The sequence below is a fragment of the Triplophysa dalaica genome, chromosome 9, assembly GCF_015846415.1.
Source record: "Triplophysa dalaica isolate WHDGS20190420 chromosome 9, ASM1584641v1, whole genome shotgun sequence".
Lineage (NCBI taxonomy): Eukaryota > Metazoa > Chordata > Actinopteri > Cypriniformes > Nemacheilidae > Triplophysa > Triplophysa dalaica.
In genome coordinates, this window is record NC_079550.1 from 1,398,189 (window position 1) to 1,416,162 (window position 17,974).

At 38.4% G+C, this 17,974-nt stretch overlaps 1 protein-coding gene across 1 annotated transcript in view; it reads left to right on the forward strand.

Moving 5' to 3' along the window:
* The first annotated feature begins 613 nt into the window (after positions 1-613).
* Positions 614-17,974, forward strand: part of si:ch1073-280e3.1 (complement C2) — a 40,508-nt gene continuing 23,147 nt past the window's right edge. Inside the window, exons 1-11 of the mRNA XM_056757470.1 lie at positions 614-749; positions 9,464-9,685; positions 13,141-13,377; positions 13,578-13,763; positions 14,209-14,382; positions 14,455-14,553; positions 14,654-14,787; positions 15,384-15,522; positions 15,634-15,765; positions 15,914-16,015; positions 16,419-16,556. Coding sequence (XP_056613448.1) covers positions 680-749; positions 9,464-9,685; positions 13,141-13,377; positions 13,578-13,763; positions 14,209-14,382; positions 14,455-14,553; positions 14,654-14,787; positions 15,384-15,522; positions 15,634-15,765; positions 15,914-16,015; positions 16,419-16,556 — 1,633 coding nt within the window. The 5' untranslated portion in view covers positions 614-679. The remainder of the gene's footprint in view (positions 750-9,463; positions 9,686-13,140; positions 13,378-13,577; positions 13,764-14,208; positions 14,383-14,454; positions 14,554-14,653; positions 14,788-15,383; positions 15,523-15,633; positions 15,766-15,913; positions 16,016-16,418; positions 16,557-17,974) is intronic.

The window sequence follows — 17,974 nt, forward strand, 5'->3', positions numbered from 1 at the left end:
CATCATCAGCCAACATGTCCAAGATGGCGGTGCGCATAGATGCTGCAGTTCAGTGTTCTCTCTTTCGGTTCTCTTTAGGTATTTTGTGTTTATATTGTTATCTGTCCTGACGTTTTCATGTCGAGCAAAGAACATCTACAGTCACAATATTCAGATAATAGGATCACAAAGCAAGCAATTACAGCCAAGTTCCTTTGCTCTCTAGGCACCCGTGCTCTCCGTGACAGCTTGATAACGATCCCTGTGAGAAGGTGTCGAAAGCGCCGCAGGGAGAGGAGGTAAAATTGAGGCTGCGCTAGTGAGACTATGAATGCGGCCACAGTACCATTGTTTTGTCTCAAGATGCAGACCAGTAATACATTCTTGTAAGGCATTTTTATAAAAGCAACATAAGTGTTTTTTTGTGTCACAATATGTGTTTGTAAGTTGTGGAAGAATGACTTGACTAGACAGATAGACAGACAGACAGATAGATAGACAGAAAGACAGATTCTGTTTAGTGCCACAGAAATTACACACTTAACCTTTAAGACTTTGAAATTGATTATTGTTAGCTATTACACAATTAGCCTTAAACTCTTTTAAAATGTTAATATTTAATCGTTCTTCAAATAAACAAGTTACAAGGTTCATGTTGCTAGTTCACTTCATATCTGAAAAGTAAGCTTGAACAGCACAAATGATTTTAGCTATGCAAAATACCACTTTTTGTGTTATACTTTTATCTTTTTGTTTCTTCATAAGTCAAGGTAAGTGCTACGAGACATCACTTTGACAACATTTTTTTACACCACACAGCATTCATTCAAATGTATTTATTTATTTAGCTTTATTTTATTGACAATTTTTTTTAAATTAGATAGAAAATTACAATTTATCTGATACTGTTCATTTTTAAGTATTTTGTTCATCTTATTAATGTTGTTCTGCCTCTTCAGGCACAGATGCCATTTTAGTGGCCTCTTTTGTCACTTTCGGAAAAAAGTTTGTGCTGTTGAACATATAAGGCAACGCATTGTCTCTGTTATGCCAGACTTTGGAACTTTAATTTTAATTAAATTTTTATTATCAGTTTTGAATTTTTCACATCTGTGGTGATCTTTACATGGGGTACTTATTGTGTAGTAGCCTATGCATCTCAAGTGTGTGTGTGTGTCAAATGACCCCTGCCTCCTTTTACCTGAGGGCACCAGCTAAGGAATTTCACCTTAACAACATGAAATGATCTAAATAGATCATACATTTAGATAAAGTATGTAAATTTAAGGAAGTTTATATAAAAAAATGTGTGAGATTCAGTTAACTTTTAGAGCCATTTATTGTATTATCAACACAAGGAAGACACAATTGCAATAAAATAGCAAAAAGAATGTTTGAAAGTAAAGTGCAAAAGATAGAAAATGCAAGTGACTAGGATAGATACACAGCAGAATGTTGTCTGTAACAGGTCCAATAAACAAGTAATTGGAGATTTTTTAGAAATGCAAGATCAAAGGCAACTAAGATTATCCTTTGTCCGACATAACGTAATTCTCTCATACCAGCAGTTAGCAGTACTCTGTATTTGCCATTAAAAATGGAAACCGGAGGAGCTAGAACTTTAGGTATTTGCACATCACGTCACGGTTTCCCCATGGGTACAAAAATACAAGGCCAAATTAAACCGAGGCAAAAGTAAGTCTGAAATTTTTTTCTATGAATGAATATTTATTCAAATACCCACTTTAAACGCGAGTAGACAGTAGCCCAAAAATACAAAATTAATGGAAAACGGGCCAAAATAGACAAACTTCATCCACAAAAGGGAAAGAAAATGTACATGGGAAAAATACACAATAACAAAGATCATTTTATTGGTCTTCCTCACAGCGAATACCATTTTCCGAACTTATTGTTGACTCCAATGTTTGATGAATGTGTTGGTTTGTTTTTTAAAACTGTGAAGTCTTTATTCTGTGATTTTAATTTAGGTACTGTAAAATCACTACATAAAGTTTGCTTGCTTTTAATAAGAAGGTTTTAGAAAACAAGGTGGATACACCAAGGTGTTCTGAATGTCAATTACTTAATTTTATTGTTGATCAGCCAAATCTAGCTGTGTACACTAGTAGAAAAATAATATTGAGCAAAAACCTGGACAAGACGTCATTGTGTTGTTTTCAGCCTTTCTGAAATCCGTAGTATCGATTGATTTCAACTTCTAAAAAGCTTTGGATGACCTCACTTTGTTTGAGCTAAAATGGTGTAGCCAAGTTGCTTTGTGTTCTGTGGTTGAAGGTGAATTAGTTTTCAAGCATTTCTTTTAATACATGTAAATTTGTCCCTGGGAGCCTGAAAAGCCCTTCCCAACTGTCACGGTGGCTACGGGATACGATACATCTCGGCTATGCGATCCAACTCGCCAGACCTCTGGCAAAGGCAGCGATCGTCCTCGTCCCTCCAGCAGAGATGTTCAAAAGGGGGGGTCGCTAGATCTGTGTACCCTGAACAGGCACCTACTCAAGCTGCCGTTCAGGATGCTCACGCAGAAGTGCATCCTGGCGTCTATCAGATGTCAAGATTGGGTCATGGTAATCAACCTGAAGGACGCTTACTTTCATGTTTCAATTCTTCCTCGTCATCACAAGTTCCTACGGTTCGCGGAACACAGAAAGTGCTCAGTCAGTGTTAAACTGCCTGGAACATTTCAAGCTGTCAGCGATCCTCCTGAAACAATTTAAGAGGCTCCTGGGACACATGGCATCCTAGGGGGGGGTGATACCCCTCGGTTTGATACACATAAGACCGCTCCAACACTGGCTACCGAGTCGAGTTCCCTGGAGAGCGTGGCACACCGGCAGCAAATGTATGGTATGGACTTTAGAGTAACCTCTCCCCTTCCACACTGAAAGTGTATGTAGCTGCCATTTACGCTCATCACGACCCAGTTGCTCGAAAGTCTCTACGACAGCTTGACCTGGTCATCAGGTTCCTAAGGGGCGCAAGAAGGTGGAAACCGCCTCTTCCGTGCTCCGTACCCTCTATGTACCTTCATGTGGTCCTGGCAAGACGCACCCCTTCGAGCCCATCAGAGACGGCACTCTTCCTCATATCACGATGAAGATCATTCTCCTGATGGCGCTCGCCTCAATCAAGTGGGTAGGGGACCTACCAGCATTCTCCATGTCCCCTGATTGTCTAGAATACGTGCCCGGTGATTCTTATTTTATCCTCAGACCCCTGCCTGTCTACGTGCCCAAAGCTCCCACCACTCCCTTTCGGGACCCTTTGCAGTGATTGGCCCACTGCATTGGGGACGCTAGTAATGACGACTAGCAGTGAAAGCTCACTCCAAACGGGGTTTAGCGTCCTCGTGGGCACTGGCTCAAGGTGCCTCTCTGGCAGATATCTATAGCACTGCGGGTTGGGCTACACCCAACATCTTCGTATAAGCTTTGAACCGCCAGCCTGACAAGCGGGTCTGTGAGCGGCGCCGTAATGGCACTGGACCGGATGACTGCTTGTCGAAACTGGATTATTTTACCCTGTTGCAAGTCTTGTCTATGGTGTATTATGTGTATCTGTTTTTCTCACCACTTCCCTCATGTTATGCTGTATTTTTCTTCTTAAATCCATTTCGTTACACTGTACTTGAATGTGTGATGACAATAAATTAAATCCAAATCAATAGTAATATTGGACTTATTGTCATGCTCATAAGAATCGGACTCAATAGCAGATACGATTTAACAAACTGATTTAGTAACTCAGCAAGAAAATAAGGCAAGGTCAAGAACACAAAATAATAATACCTGAGCCGGGCTCAGAGAGTCTACTGGACGAGGTGACGTCAGGCAGGCGAGGGGTCAGTCGAGGTGTGTACAAGGAGTCCTAAGGGAGTCCTAAGGGAGATCCAAGCTTGTAAACGGAATGGGTTTGTTTTGTGTAGCGCAACTTTCACTTAATGATGCGTTTGTCTTGAGTTCCTAGACTTATAGAAAAATGTGTGTGTAATAAGTTCGTAAGAATGTAGAAGGAAGGACGCGGGGTCAGCGTGGACTGGGAGACAAGAATCACTTTATTTCGATCTTGTGCGTGACACACGGCGCCAATGCGCTCTGGTCTACAAATTAAACAAAAACTTCTTCTCTACTTTTCCTGATCACGGTCCGTAAGAATTCCAGTTTCGGTAGCCGGATACGATCTACTGCTTTCAGTCGTCAGTTCTCCCAGTCCGTCTCTCTCTACTCTCCTCCGAATCTGTGAGCCTTTAAGCTGTCTCCTCGCCAATCACTGTAATGAGACGCAGGTGATCTTAATCTGCAATCGACCTACTTGCTTACCATTTCTAAAACCGTCACTAAACCACGCCCCCCTTGTCACAGTGTGTATGGTTTGTAAACACATGATGGGTTTGTCATGGTTACATGGGTTCCTGCCACCATTCTGTTTTGTAATTTCACCCGTGAAACGCCGTGACGTGATCGCGGGTCTCACTCCCGAAAACGGTCGTGACCAGACAAACAGGGACCGGAGCACCTTAACGAAATGGCCCCAAGGGGAAACAGGTGTGCTTATAGAAAACAATGTGTTTGGTGTTCAAAGACGAGACACAGTAGATCCTTACTAGCTTTGTGACCCTTCTATCTTGGGTAGGCTACTTTCACTTGTAGAAAGTAGTGTCTATGGTTCAAAGAGGAGACATCGTTTCTCATTCACTTTATGTGACCCTTCTTTGTGAAGCACATGCTCATAGCCCTGGCTGCTTTTTCTGCTGAAAAGGGGGCGGAGACTTGCAGTTAATTTACAATTAAAGACACACACACCATCACAGCGCATTTCTCCTTACATGCAATCTGGGCAATTAGAGCATGGTATGATAAAAGATCTGTGGTTTATATTGAGCTAAAACTTCACAGACACATTCTGTGGACCCCTATAATTTATATTACATTTGTGTAAAAGTAGAAAAAAGACTCCCCTTTAAACTGCAAACTAAATGTCATTATTAAGGCAAATGACTTCTGCACTTCATATCGGGGGAAGGTGCCATTTTATTGATTGTGTAAAAAGGTTGAGTTGAAGGTGATGTTTCTTCATCCAGACTGAGATGTCTAGAAGACACATCGTGACCAGAGGCGCCCCCAGGATTTTTTTATGGGGTGGCACAAAGGGGCCAGTACAAATCTTAGGGCGGAACATTTAAAAAATGTAGTATGCCTTAATCTAATGGATAAGAGTTTTGGCATCGCCATTAATACTACTGGGATCATGTAAAGTTATTACTTGTCTTACGATTTAATTTCTAATTTATTTTCCTAATAAATAGAAAAGATCAAGAATTTCTGTATACCCTCTTAAATAAGCGTGATAATACGTAACAACATCGTTTTGTGTCAGAAAAGTGTGACACACTGACTTTTGGACCATTGGTGCCACCAGGAGATGTGAAACAAAAGGAGATCATGAAAGGCAAGCATTTAAACGACACTATTTCTGTTTTTTTCGCAAATCTGCCTCTGAAGATACTGGGGCTTCGAGTGACGATGCAGCTGCAGCAGGTGTTACAGAAGATGAGCCCGACAAGGCTCATGCGCACTGTACACGGGGTCCCCCTTGTGTACAGAAAAAACGAGGATATTTGTTATCATTAACATAACTGTAAGCCAATTTAAGCCAATGTAACAGTAAGCCAATGTAACTGTAGCCAACTTAATAAAAGTTAATTTTGGGTGGTGATGTGAATCAATAAATGAGGGAGACATGGAGAGATAAATTATACTACAATATAGGCTGTATAATAGTTTTAGATAGTAAGAGATGAGAACTCCTGGCCGGTCTTGTAAAAGTCAATCTAGAGATACTGCCAGCAATCTATAAGTGCAATTGCCAGCTGATAAACTTGTGTTTTTGGGATTGTATACATATACTATCTAAGGCGAAATTTAACTCTTAACTGACTAGTTTAGACATTGATTAACAAAACCAGCAAGTCCCCCCAGCTCTCATTGGCTATTGATGTCATGATTGCCTTCCTAGTCATGTTTTTTTCTGTCTGGTGGCAGAATCATGATAGACACAAGTTTTAAATGTGAAAAAGACATGACATTGTTTATATATTGACATGCCATGTGCTTTCTCGTGTCGCGTCTATGGCCCCGCCCCTCATAGCTTCCCTTCAGTGTTTCATTACCCACACCTGCCAATTGTTAATTATCCTTAGTTCATCTCCCTATTTAATGCCCTTGTTTCTGCTGTCTTGTGCTAGTTCGTTTTGTATTGTTGACAAGTCGTGTCCTGTATTGCTTGTTTAAACCTGACTCTGTGGATACCCTGTTTACATTGCCTGTTTTTGAGAAGTTGTGTCTGTTTGTTTTAGTTTCGTTTTTTACCCCCACGTGGGAAGTCCTTGTTTCTTGTGTTCATATATTATCATCTAGTCCTGTCTTTTACACCCCATCGTGGTGTTTTGTTTTGTTTCCTCTTTATTTAATAAATCTTGTTGAACCCCTTCTATGCCGTCGCCTGCATCTGGGTTCTTCTGGCAATCCTGACTGAATAAACTGGCCAATTTGGAACCCAGCAGGCAGCCATGGATGGAGCAACGAACCCCACGTGGCCTTGCACCGCTACCCCGGAGTGGTGGAAGGCAATCACCTCCCAATCGCTTGCTGGAGGGGACCCGCTCCCGGCCCAGTGCCGTTGTCCTCTCCGGGATTATGCTAGGGAGGTTGAGGCCAGGAGAGCTGCTCTTCCCGAGGTGTTGTTATGTGCCTACCTGTTGGCCATGATGGACAACCATGCATCATTTGCAGAGCGGGAGGAGCTAGTCTACCAGCCGTTCCCACACCTGGTGGAGCGGCTGCAGTGTGAATCGAGCTCCGTGTTGTGGGCACCCTCTCCTTGGGGGACTCAGCAGCATCCAACTCACTACCTGCAGTGTCTCCGCCACCAACCAGCCTTTGTGGCAGGAGAGGTAGGAGAGAATCCTGGGGTCATCCTTGGAGGGTTCCCAGCCGAAACCAGCCGCACCCTTCGTCTCCTTTCAGCCGACCAACAGTCGGGTGGGCCGGCTTAAGAAGAAGAGACAACAGAGAGGGGCGCGGGGTCTGGTCCAGCCGGTGATTCAGCCGAGTGTCCAGTCCGGTGCAGCAGCCGGTGTCCAGTCCGGCATTCCAGCCGACATCCAGCCAGATATCCAGTGTCCAGTCCGGTGGTCCCGAGTCCGGTGGTCCAGCCGGTGACCCAGCCGGCGATCCAGCTAGCCTTCCTGTCGCCGTCAAGCCCTGTCCAGCCGGCCTTCCAGCCGGACAATCCTAACGATTGAAATCTTGTAAGGAATCGTAGGGAATCGAACCCATCAGGCAGCCATGGATGGAGCAACGAACCACAGGTGGCCTTTGATTTAGATGATATAAATCTTTCAGAATGCCCTTGATGACATAGTGTATAAAGGTATATACTAGGCCTTCGTAAGTGTGGTGATGCTCATAGGTTGTTGATCTGGGACGGATGAGTAGGCAATCAGAGTATACTCACTGCAAAAAACTAGACTACACCACTAGATACATGCTAGTTCTCTAACTGTTCAACATATATTTGACTATAGAAAAAAGTTAGATAGTAATAGATGCCAAAAACTGCAAATCCAATAGTTTAAAGATCAGCTGTAGGAGTAATATATTAACCAAACATGTACGTTAAAGTGATCGATCAACATGATGAAATTCAAATCCTATGCCTTAGTTACTAGCCTAATCCCAATTAGCCAAGCCGTATTAGAGTTTGATACAATAAGTTTTATCATACAATAAAGCATGTATTACTTACTAGTTTGTGAGTTTCATCTCTAACATTCCTCCTCTCTCATGTGAAATACTGAACCGGACCAAAGCCAATGGATTAAATGTTGTCAAAGACTGCAAATGCAATAATTAAAAAATTAGATGAGCAATATTTATCTACCAAACATGTGTAGTGATCGATCAACGTGTGAGCATCATAAAAAGCTAAATTTAAATCCAAAATACCTTTGCCAGTTGGCCACTAGGGAAAGCCTAACCTCAGTTAACTTTCCCCAAACATTAACTTTTCCACCGCCCTCCAAAGACTTATTAAGACAATCAGTGTTTGTACTGTTGTACAGCAGGTGGCGCTGTTACACACCTTTGGGAAAAAGTTCAGAATCCCTATCTGTTTTTAATGATTGTTCTGAGTGGAATCTGTGTGGAATCTTTGACAATAAACGTTAATTATCTCAGCTGTTTAATCAAAGTGATGCATTTATGAAGAAACCTACCCACATCTAAGGAGTGATAAAAAAGAACAAATGAAGATAGAAAAATACAGTTTCTTTTGTTTAAAAGCTGTTCTTTTATATGAGATATTGTTTGTCCATATAGTCTTTACAGACAATTTACTGTGAGCCATTAAAGTTAGGTGAGAATGTTTAAAAAGAAGGCGTAGGCTGGCAACGTTTTTTTTAAAGGCTGGCGGGGAAAGAGTGAACGGAACATCTGAGCTTTTTTTATTTACAGTCCAGCATTAAAGGTGATTATCTAACCTTGATACAATACGTTTATATAACCTATGATAAACTAAGTTTTACTTACTAGATACTTACGAGTTTCACCTCCAACTCTCTACTCCCTTCATGCGTGCTGACTGAACAGGACTGAACATGATGTCACATGCGTGGTACTGTGGCTGCCGTGCGCGTAGTTGCGGTTTCACAGGTTAAATGAGAGGGGAGGGGTTGAGATCGTATTATACATAACACATTATACAAGTTTTACATAGTACTTTGACAATGTACATTTTAATTAATAAATATTATTATTCTAATATAAAAGTAAAAATAATGATAAAAAATTCTCATTCTGGTTGGGATGGCCAATGGGGACCAGTGATTTTTTGGGGGGTGCAATTGATCATGACATGGATTATAATCTGGATTTTGAGATCCAGTTTCCTGCAGAGTCTAACTTCAACCTGGATGCAAACCTATACCTGAAACTTTGTATTTCTATGAACCTTGATGAGCTTTTTCTATTTGATTAGTGTTTGATCAGGGTTGGAGCTAAACTCAGCAGGAAAGTGAAGTCAAGGTCCACAGTTGAGCACCCCTGTTTTATAGAGTTTCCCTGAAACAGACAGGTGCAAAAAAAGTCGGGAGGGCAGTCTCAGTGTAATAACCTTTGTTGAATGCAGGTTGTTATCAGTTTAGTAGGTTCATCTCTCCAGATATAGTTGTTTAAAAATAACTATTTAGAGAGTGGAAATGTAGGAGTGAGACACTTCTGTAATTGTTGACTGCTGAGGGGTTGAGTGCTGGTCTTTTAGGGTTACCAAGAGCCCGCTTGAAGGTGGTAGAAATGGTTCCCGTATTGATGTACCTAAAAGTAGGACATAATAAAGGAATTTCTTAAATTCCACATGTTTGCCATATTCGCTATTTCTTTAAAATATATTTTATTTGTTTCAGTGCAATCTGAAAATGATTATGACTATGAAGGGAGTGTCCCCAAGAACTGTCCCACCTCAGAAGACATCGCTGGTGGAAGAGTAGAGTATTCCAACAATGGCGTTGAGGGGAGTCTGGTCATCTTTCATTGCAGTAAGGGGTTTGAACCATATCCAGTCGGCCAAAAAATCTGCAACTCTGATGGAGAATGGGCGCCTAAGATCTCCAGGATAAAATGTGAAGGTAAATCCTAAAGTGTTAATTTGCTAAATATATGTTAATATTATGTGTTAGTATATAGTTTCTTAAATTATAAAGGGATAATATATCTTTTAAACAGAAAATATTGTTTGTATCAACTATGTACAGTACAGTATATTTACATTAAAACAGCCAATTAAGTTTCCACACAGAATCTGACTGTGTGAAACAAGCAACAAGCAGGGGTTGCTAATTAAAAGTTGCAACGCTACGAATTTAACAACATTTTTCATTAGCTTGGCGGTAGCTCAACTACTTTTAAAACAGTGTAGCATTTCCAGTAGTTAATTCGTTTTTTAAGAAAGTAGCGGTGTAACGCGACCAAAAGCAACATTCCGTTCAGCCTTCAGAGCAGGCTGTTTTACGTCTTCTTCTTCTGACTGTATCACAAACTGAAGTGGTTCATTGTCGCCGCCTACTGAATGTATTGCAGCATTACGCTTCACTGAGAAGAGATCGTAAAAGACGTACATGATGGGTAAATATTAAAAGTTTGAAACACCCATCCTATTTAATATTAAATATGAATCTTATGTAATGAAAATAATAAATAAACAATACAATGAAAGTAATATTGTATTATATTGTTTTAAACTTCTCTATTTGTTTAAAACATTAGTCAATAACACACAATATCACATCACATAAAAATATACTACTTTAGTATTTACTATAGTAAATTGTAGTATCTTACAGCTGTCGAATGTTATGGTAAAAATCACACTCTTGTTACACATACTACAATATTCTTTAGTATCTAGCTATAGTAAATTCATACGCTTTTTACAGTCTGAAGCTTACTTTATTTTTTAATAAAGTAAACAAACGCTACTGTATCTCGGAAATCTAGCCTACTATACAGTTTGCTATAATAAATATTAAACACTCCTGTATTTTTTTATGTGAGATTGTAAAAAAAAAGTTTAAAAGAAGCAAGCTACTTTTTACAGTAACTTGTAGTGTAGCTGACTACTTTTCAGATGTATAGCTAAGATATAACTTAACTACTCTTATTAATGAGTAGCTTGTTTCTTAACTAACTACAATTTCAAAGTTGCTTCCCCAACATTGGAAACAAGCAGGAACCTGAAGTTAAAAATACCCGACCCTATGTAACTTATTCTTATTTGAAGTTGCCAAAAACAATCTGCTTCTCTTTTTTTGACACAAGCTGTTTTTCTAGCGTCTTATACTTACATACATACAAATGAATTAAGAAGCAAAGAAATGTAAAGAAATAGTTGGAAAAAAGGATGTGCAAATATAAGTCTCAGTATGTAGTGACTAATTACATGGTTTCTAACTTTGTATTTAATACTGTATAGCAATAACTGCTGTCAAATCGATTAATCATGATTAATCTATTCCAAAATGTATGTTTATAAATTATATCTGTGTTGTGTATATTTATATGTGTATATATAAATGCCCACACATACATGTTTATGTACCAAATATCTTTTACGTATAAATGTATATTACTCATATTTCTTAAATATAAATGTTTATGTTTGAATTTGAATAAACATATAAATATACATGCCACACACACATATTACAGCATATAAACTACTGCTGTCAGTTGATTAAATATGAGTCATGATTAATCGCACATTACATTTTTTTTCTAAATATACTTTTTAAATCTAATTATTTTTATATTTCTTTAATGCCCCCATTTTATGAATTAAAACCTGCATCACTTATATCAATACTACTACTGATGTATCTATAAAAATATCTTTATTCTAATATTAGTTATAGCCATTCACATGTGTTTTTGTTCATTCAAACATGGCAGAAAACCTGATAATGGTGCGCAGTCTGACAGAGATTCTGACAGAGATTCACCCACAGCGGAAGCTCTCACTACAATACTGGAGACGTCAACCATTTTAAAAGGCGCTTAAATATTTTTGAAGCCTTTGCATAAATCAGAGTACGATCATAAAATGTAATGCTAGCCAAAGAGGGAAAGAAAAACGGATGCTGCATTAATTGGGTTGTTCTGAACATTGCCTTATACATGGTTAACTAGGGATGTAACCGTAACATTTCACAATACAATAATACCTGGATATGAAGCCCACGGTACAGTATTTATTGACTATAAAGCAAACAAATGAAGAATTGGAAAAATGTGCCATAAGTGTTTATTAACTCTTTCCCCGCCATTGACGAGTTATCTCCATCCATCCATCCATCCATTTTCTACCGCTTATCCGAACTACCTCGGGTCACGGGGAGCCTGCGCCTATCTCAGGAGTCATCGGGCATCAAGGCAGGATACACCCTGGATGGAGTGCCAACCCATCGCAGGGCACGAGTTATCTCGACTTTTAAAAAAAACCTACCCACATCTACCTAGTGATAAAAGAGAACAAATGAAGATAAAAGAATACAGTTTCTTTTGTTTGAAAGCAGCGACTCTGTTCTTTCATTTGATATATTGTTTGTCCATATATTCTTTACAGAACATTTACTATGAGCCATCAAAAAAAAAAGAGTAAGATGGGTCCCAACTCCATTTTATAAAACAATTGCACCAGCTGGACCTTGATAAAGATCACATTATTATTTTTTCTCAAATTCTCTATGAAACTACCTACCTACCTCGCAGATTAGGTCATTTTAAAGTTCAAAAGTAAAGTCAGTTTGAAACAGGAACTTCCAGAGTTGAACTTCCGGAACTTGTAGAGTTTTTAATTTTCAAAACAAGGAAAAAAATATTAAACCATGTAATAACATAAAGTTTGAGTTTAGTTTGTCAACTTTTAACAACTCACAACCAGTCAGGTTTTGAGGATTATGAGTCAATTCAATTGTCAATTCAGTTGTCCTATTTTAAGGCCCATCCTCTTTTCTTCTGCTTGTGTAACGGAGGCAAGCTAGTGTAGAGCTGTGCAGTGTGTAAACCTCACTTCCCGACCTCAAGGACTCTCTAGCTACAGACGCTAGGGACTGTGGTCTTTAGCCTCCTCGCTAGAGCGCCCGACTCCCATGTCGAACCGACCCGGTTCGAGGCACGCCTAGTGCAGGTGTTCCGGTTACACTTGCAATCACAAGCTGTTGCAAAAAATAGACAATGGCAGCATACTTATTGAAGCTGGACCTAGAGCTGAATGAGTATGTCAACTCACTCATCGATTCACTCACACACTCACCTCTTTCACTGCTTCACTCACTCACACACTCACCTCAGATCTCATTCACTCACTTATGAGACAGGTTTTCTTTAGGTAGATGAGCATATCAACATTTTCTGGTAAAGAAATTTACAATACCGTGACATCCCTAGTGACAGATCTTATATTAACATTTATTTTGGAATCGATTAATCGCGATTAATAGATTCAACAGTATTATAAGCTATGAAGAATGTATTTCCCTGGCCTTAAACAGGGATGACATGAATCAAAGGTATTTGTGTATTATAGAGATAAATGATTATGGAGATTATGAGGAAACACAGAGGAACTGCTCTTTGGAAGAGTCTTTAAAAGGAGGCAACGTATCCTACTCCAATGAAGGACTGGAAGGAAGTGTTTTAACCTATCACTGCAAGGCAAGAGAATACCCTTTCCCCACAGCACAAAGAGTCTGTGACAGAGATGGGCAATGGTCAGCCATGAGACTCCCGAATGGAAAGAGAGTATTCAATGCTATATGCAAAGGTACATTGTGATATAATTTACTAGCTTTTCCATCATTAAGCTGAAAGGTTCTGAGCACTGCAAGGAACAGCTTCCGTTGCGTTTCCAAGAAAAGGACAAGAACTGTTCAGTTTGATGGTGGAAAGCACCAGCATCAGATGCATGGCATGAAGAGTATTTCATTCAAATGTGGAACACCCATCTTTCTGTCCTCCTCTCAGAGATCCTGTGTCCTGCCCACCTTCAGCTTGACAATGGACAAATTTGGCCCAGGAAACAGTGGTTCAAGGTTGGAGAGCTGCAAACATTTGCATGTGATAATGGATTTGCTCTCCTTGGATCTTCTCAGCGAAACTGCACCCGGTGGGGTATGTGGACTGGTACTACACCAGTATGTGATGACCATTGTAAGTATTAAAAGACCTGTCTGGAACCTAATGTCAAAACTATGCTTAAGTTAGTTTTAAATTTAACGCTTAAATGGTTGTTTTCGTGCTTTAATAAAATTCACGTAATCCCTCTGTTGTAATTTGTTTTGAGTCAACTTGCTCAGTGAGAAAAGATCTTGTTAAAAGAACCATTTTCTTCATAAAACAACATTACTAATCCTCAATCAATTCTGCCAATACCGAACTATCACAGGAGACTTCTGTGAGTTTATAATCAAAAGACTTTAGAATTAGAAACAAGAACCCTGTTTTTTATACAAAAGCAACAATAAATGTTGTTTTTGGAAATATTGTACAGTTATTATAAATGGCCCTTTTTGATCAATATCACAATCCCTAACTCAGCTACTCATGTGTAATGTGGCTCACGTGTTATGAAAACATTTATTCTGTCTTGTTTTAGCTAATGACTGCAAAAATCCAGGCTCCCCGCCTGGTTCGCTGCGCTCTGGTGAACGGTTTCGTATCGGAGACGGGGTGCGGTACCAGTGCCAGTTAGGCCTGGATATGCTTGGTTCCTCTGAGAGAAAATGTTTGGACTCAAGGGAATGGAGTGGTGTAGAACCACGATGCTATGGTTAGTCAAAGAAACAGGGTTGTTTGCAATATGGTTTGGTACTGATACAACATTTTTCATTTCATCCTTCAGCCCAGTATTCATTTGATCCACCAGCCTTCGTAGCTCAAGCCCTGGAAGGATCTATGTCTGCATTTATGGATGTTTCCTTACCAGAGTTTAAAAAGAAAGGTGGGGGAAAACATCTTAAAAACCTCTAATTACAATTAGTCACCAGTTTCTAACTTTTACTACAGTACTTGCTTTTGTTTTGTTCATTGTAAATGACTAGGCCCATCCTTTGGCCGGAGTCTTAGAGTTGCAGACGCTAGTCAGAACATCTTCATTCTGTTGGATACTTCCGGAAGCATTTCACAAGAAGGTTTTGAGAAAGTTAAAAAGGCCACTATTAAACTTGTCGAGAAGGTTTGTGTAAATGCACTAACAAAACCCAAAAGTTAAGATAAATTGACACTTCAACATAGTTAGGTGGTGGTATCGCACCTGTTATATTAGTATTTTTAGTGGTTCATTGACTAAAAAGAACATATAATTAAAACAAAAATAATGAAGACTTTGGCTGATAGCATTGTTGTTGATCAAGAACCCTATTGGATCCGTTAGTGTTCTTATTATTAGGGGTCAAGGCCCCAATTGACATAAACCCCTGTTGAAACTATTAGTTTTCTCTTTCTTCTGCCATTGCGTCTATGGCAGCCCATAGAACCGCACATAGGAAAGTTATTACATGTGGCACACAGGTAGAGGACACCACCAGTCCAAAGCTTCAAACTAATTTTTGGTCAATAGTTTTAAACCGTAAGTCATAGAAGCAAAATTTGTTTTCCTCTTAATCCTTTTAGAAGACATACTTTTTCAAATTCCTTCCAAAGCGGTTGTTCAATTTGCACAAAATTTGCTGTCTAGCTTCAAGATATAGTGCTAACAAATTCATAATAATTTGCTTAAACGTTCAAAATATTTTTATCAAATAGTCTAAACCTTGTTTGTCCATTTTTCAGCTTGATAGTTATGAAGTAAATATGAAGTTTGACATCATCTCATATGCGAGTGAGCCCAAAAACATTGTTTCCATCACGGACATCAACAGTGGCAATCTGGATTATATCATGAAGAAATTACATGAGTTTAGTTATCAAAGTATGTTCATTGCAAAGTTTTTTTTATCATGGTTTTAATTCCTAAATTGTTGTACCTTTCTTACATCAGTTTCACATTTGACATTTTGTTAAACTATAAATTTTATTGCAGGCCATGGGACAAAGAAAGGCACCAATCTTTCGAAAGCCTTGAATGGGGTGTACACCCATCTTGTCTTCTTTAGAGAGACCAGTAAAAGTCACTTCAATCAGACTCAAAACATCATAATCATTGCGACTGATGGTAAGACTGAACAATATAGGAAAGCAGTAACTAAGGTGATATCTAACACGCTTTTCTAAATGAAAACTTATTGTCACGATTGTCTGTACTTGCCGCCTAATGGTAGCATCTAATGGTATACTTATTATGCTTTTGTTGCTGTCTCTAGGCCACTCTAATATGGGACCCAAACCAAAAATCACTTTAGACAAGATCCGGAGTTTGTTTGGCTACAGATACAATCAAGACCACACTGACGAGAAGCTCCTGGGTACGTGTCATGAGCATTTTCACATCTAAACATACTTATACTTCACTAATAGCTGTTTAAATATAATAGTCTGACTTAATCTTATAGACACCTAACTACAATCATAAAGCTCAATCCATGATGTTATTGCAAACACTCTATTCCATCTTTTGTAGTCTATAACGTATGTTTTCATTACACATTGCAGTGAGTTTCATATAACTTTTAAGGGCTATATCTTATTTATTCTATGTTTGTTTCTCATAGATTTTTTTTCCCCTGTACAGCTTCTGTGATACGATGCAAATTGTAAAAAGTGTTGTAAAAAAGTCAGAATTATCAAAGTCAGAAATACCTGCAATATGAATGAAGCTAATTTTTGTCTTGAGTTGACAGTTGTGTACATATGCCTTTTCCACCACAGATGTTTATGTGTTTGCTGTGGGACAAAATGTAAATAAGAATGAGCTGAAAACTATTGCCTCTTTCAAGAAAGATGAGCAGCATATTTTTGTTCTGGAAAACTATGACCAGCTAGGATTTGTGTTCAACCAAATGATAAGTAAGTAAGACTTTCATTAATAAATCATTAAAGACATTTGTAAGCATTTTAAGTTACATTAAATAATGATTAATTTAAATCTTTGTATAATGTTTAATATGATAAGTAGTAATCGTCAAAAAGCATATTATCAAATGTTTCTGGTTATTTGAATATGGGTGATTCTCACAAAACCACTGAAACATCATGCAGGCAGTAACATACAAAAAATGATTATAATAAAGATCATTGATTTCTCTAGCTTTAATAAAACATTATTTTGACATTATTATCAATACCCTAACACATCCTGATTTGTCTAAATGCATTATATGCTGTAATTTAAACAGAGTAAACTTAAAATACTGCTAAAAAACAATTGGATGTTCTACTAGATGTTCTTAAATTACAAAAAATGTCCAAAAAAGATTGACAGAATATTCATGAATGATAAAATGAAGAAATAGTAGAAGAAAGAAGTGTTCAGGACTGTTATTTTCATCATCCATAACGCTTTTTTCAACCGTTTGAGAATGCAGGTAAACCTATGATTGCACTGCACATCGAAATGATTTGTAAAGGTTAAAAAATATTTAAGACCTCATTGAGTTTACAAATTTACCTTTCACCAGAGTTTGATTGAGAGGCAATCTGACCAATCATCATGCACATACAGTATATGCCATTTTGTTCAACAAACAAACCAGACAGGTGAGTCAGTAGATGAACTTCAGTACATACTGTATATGCATTGACATATTTCCACAGTTCTGATGCTCTTTCACGTTGAATTTGTGCTACTAGAAAAGATGATCGGCTAGCATATACTGTATGCTGCTTAAACTGAGGCTCTAAACATTGAAGCACAACGAATCTGTATTTTTTATTTAAATTTATTCCAAATTACAAAGTGGAGACTTTATTTAATAGCAAAAGACATTCTGTCGCCGCATTTTTTTAGTATCCTTTTCACTGTAAAAAAAAGTCTGTAAAATAATACTATTTCAAATCATATAAACCTTCTTGACTCGACTCAGTCTTGGATGTTAAGGTATTGAACTTAAGTCCAACTCTGCCTCCTTTGGACTCGAACTTGGACTCAGACTTGCCTAACAAGGAGTTGTTCTTGACTCGGAATCGACAAAGGTTACTTTGGACCCAACACTTTTAAACACACCAAAGATATTTTCATTGAGTTTGATTTTATGTGAAGAAACACATCACAAGTACCTTTCAAATGGTTAGCAAATTACTTTATTTTTTTCTTGTTAAAAACGTAATATTCTCTTGTCACGCTGTGTACACAACTTTTTCCCTTCTCATTAACGATACAGGTATTTTTTCACATTTAAAGAAATTTTACCTTTAAAACATGTTCTTTAATGTCTGAATAATAAACTTGCTTGCTGTATTGTGTTAAACTGTCAGTAAAAGTTTTG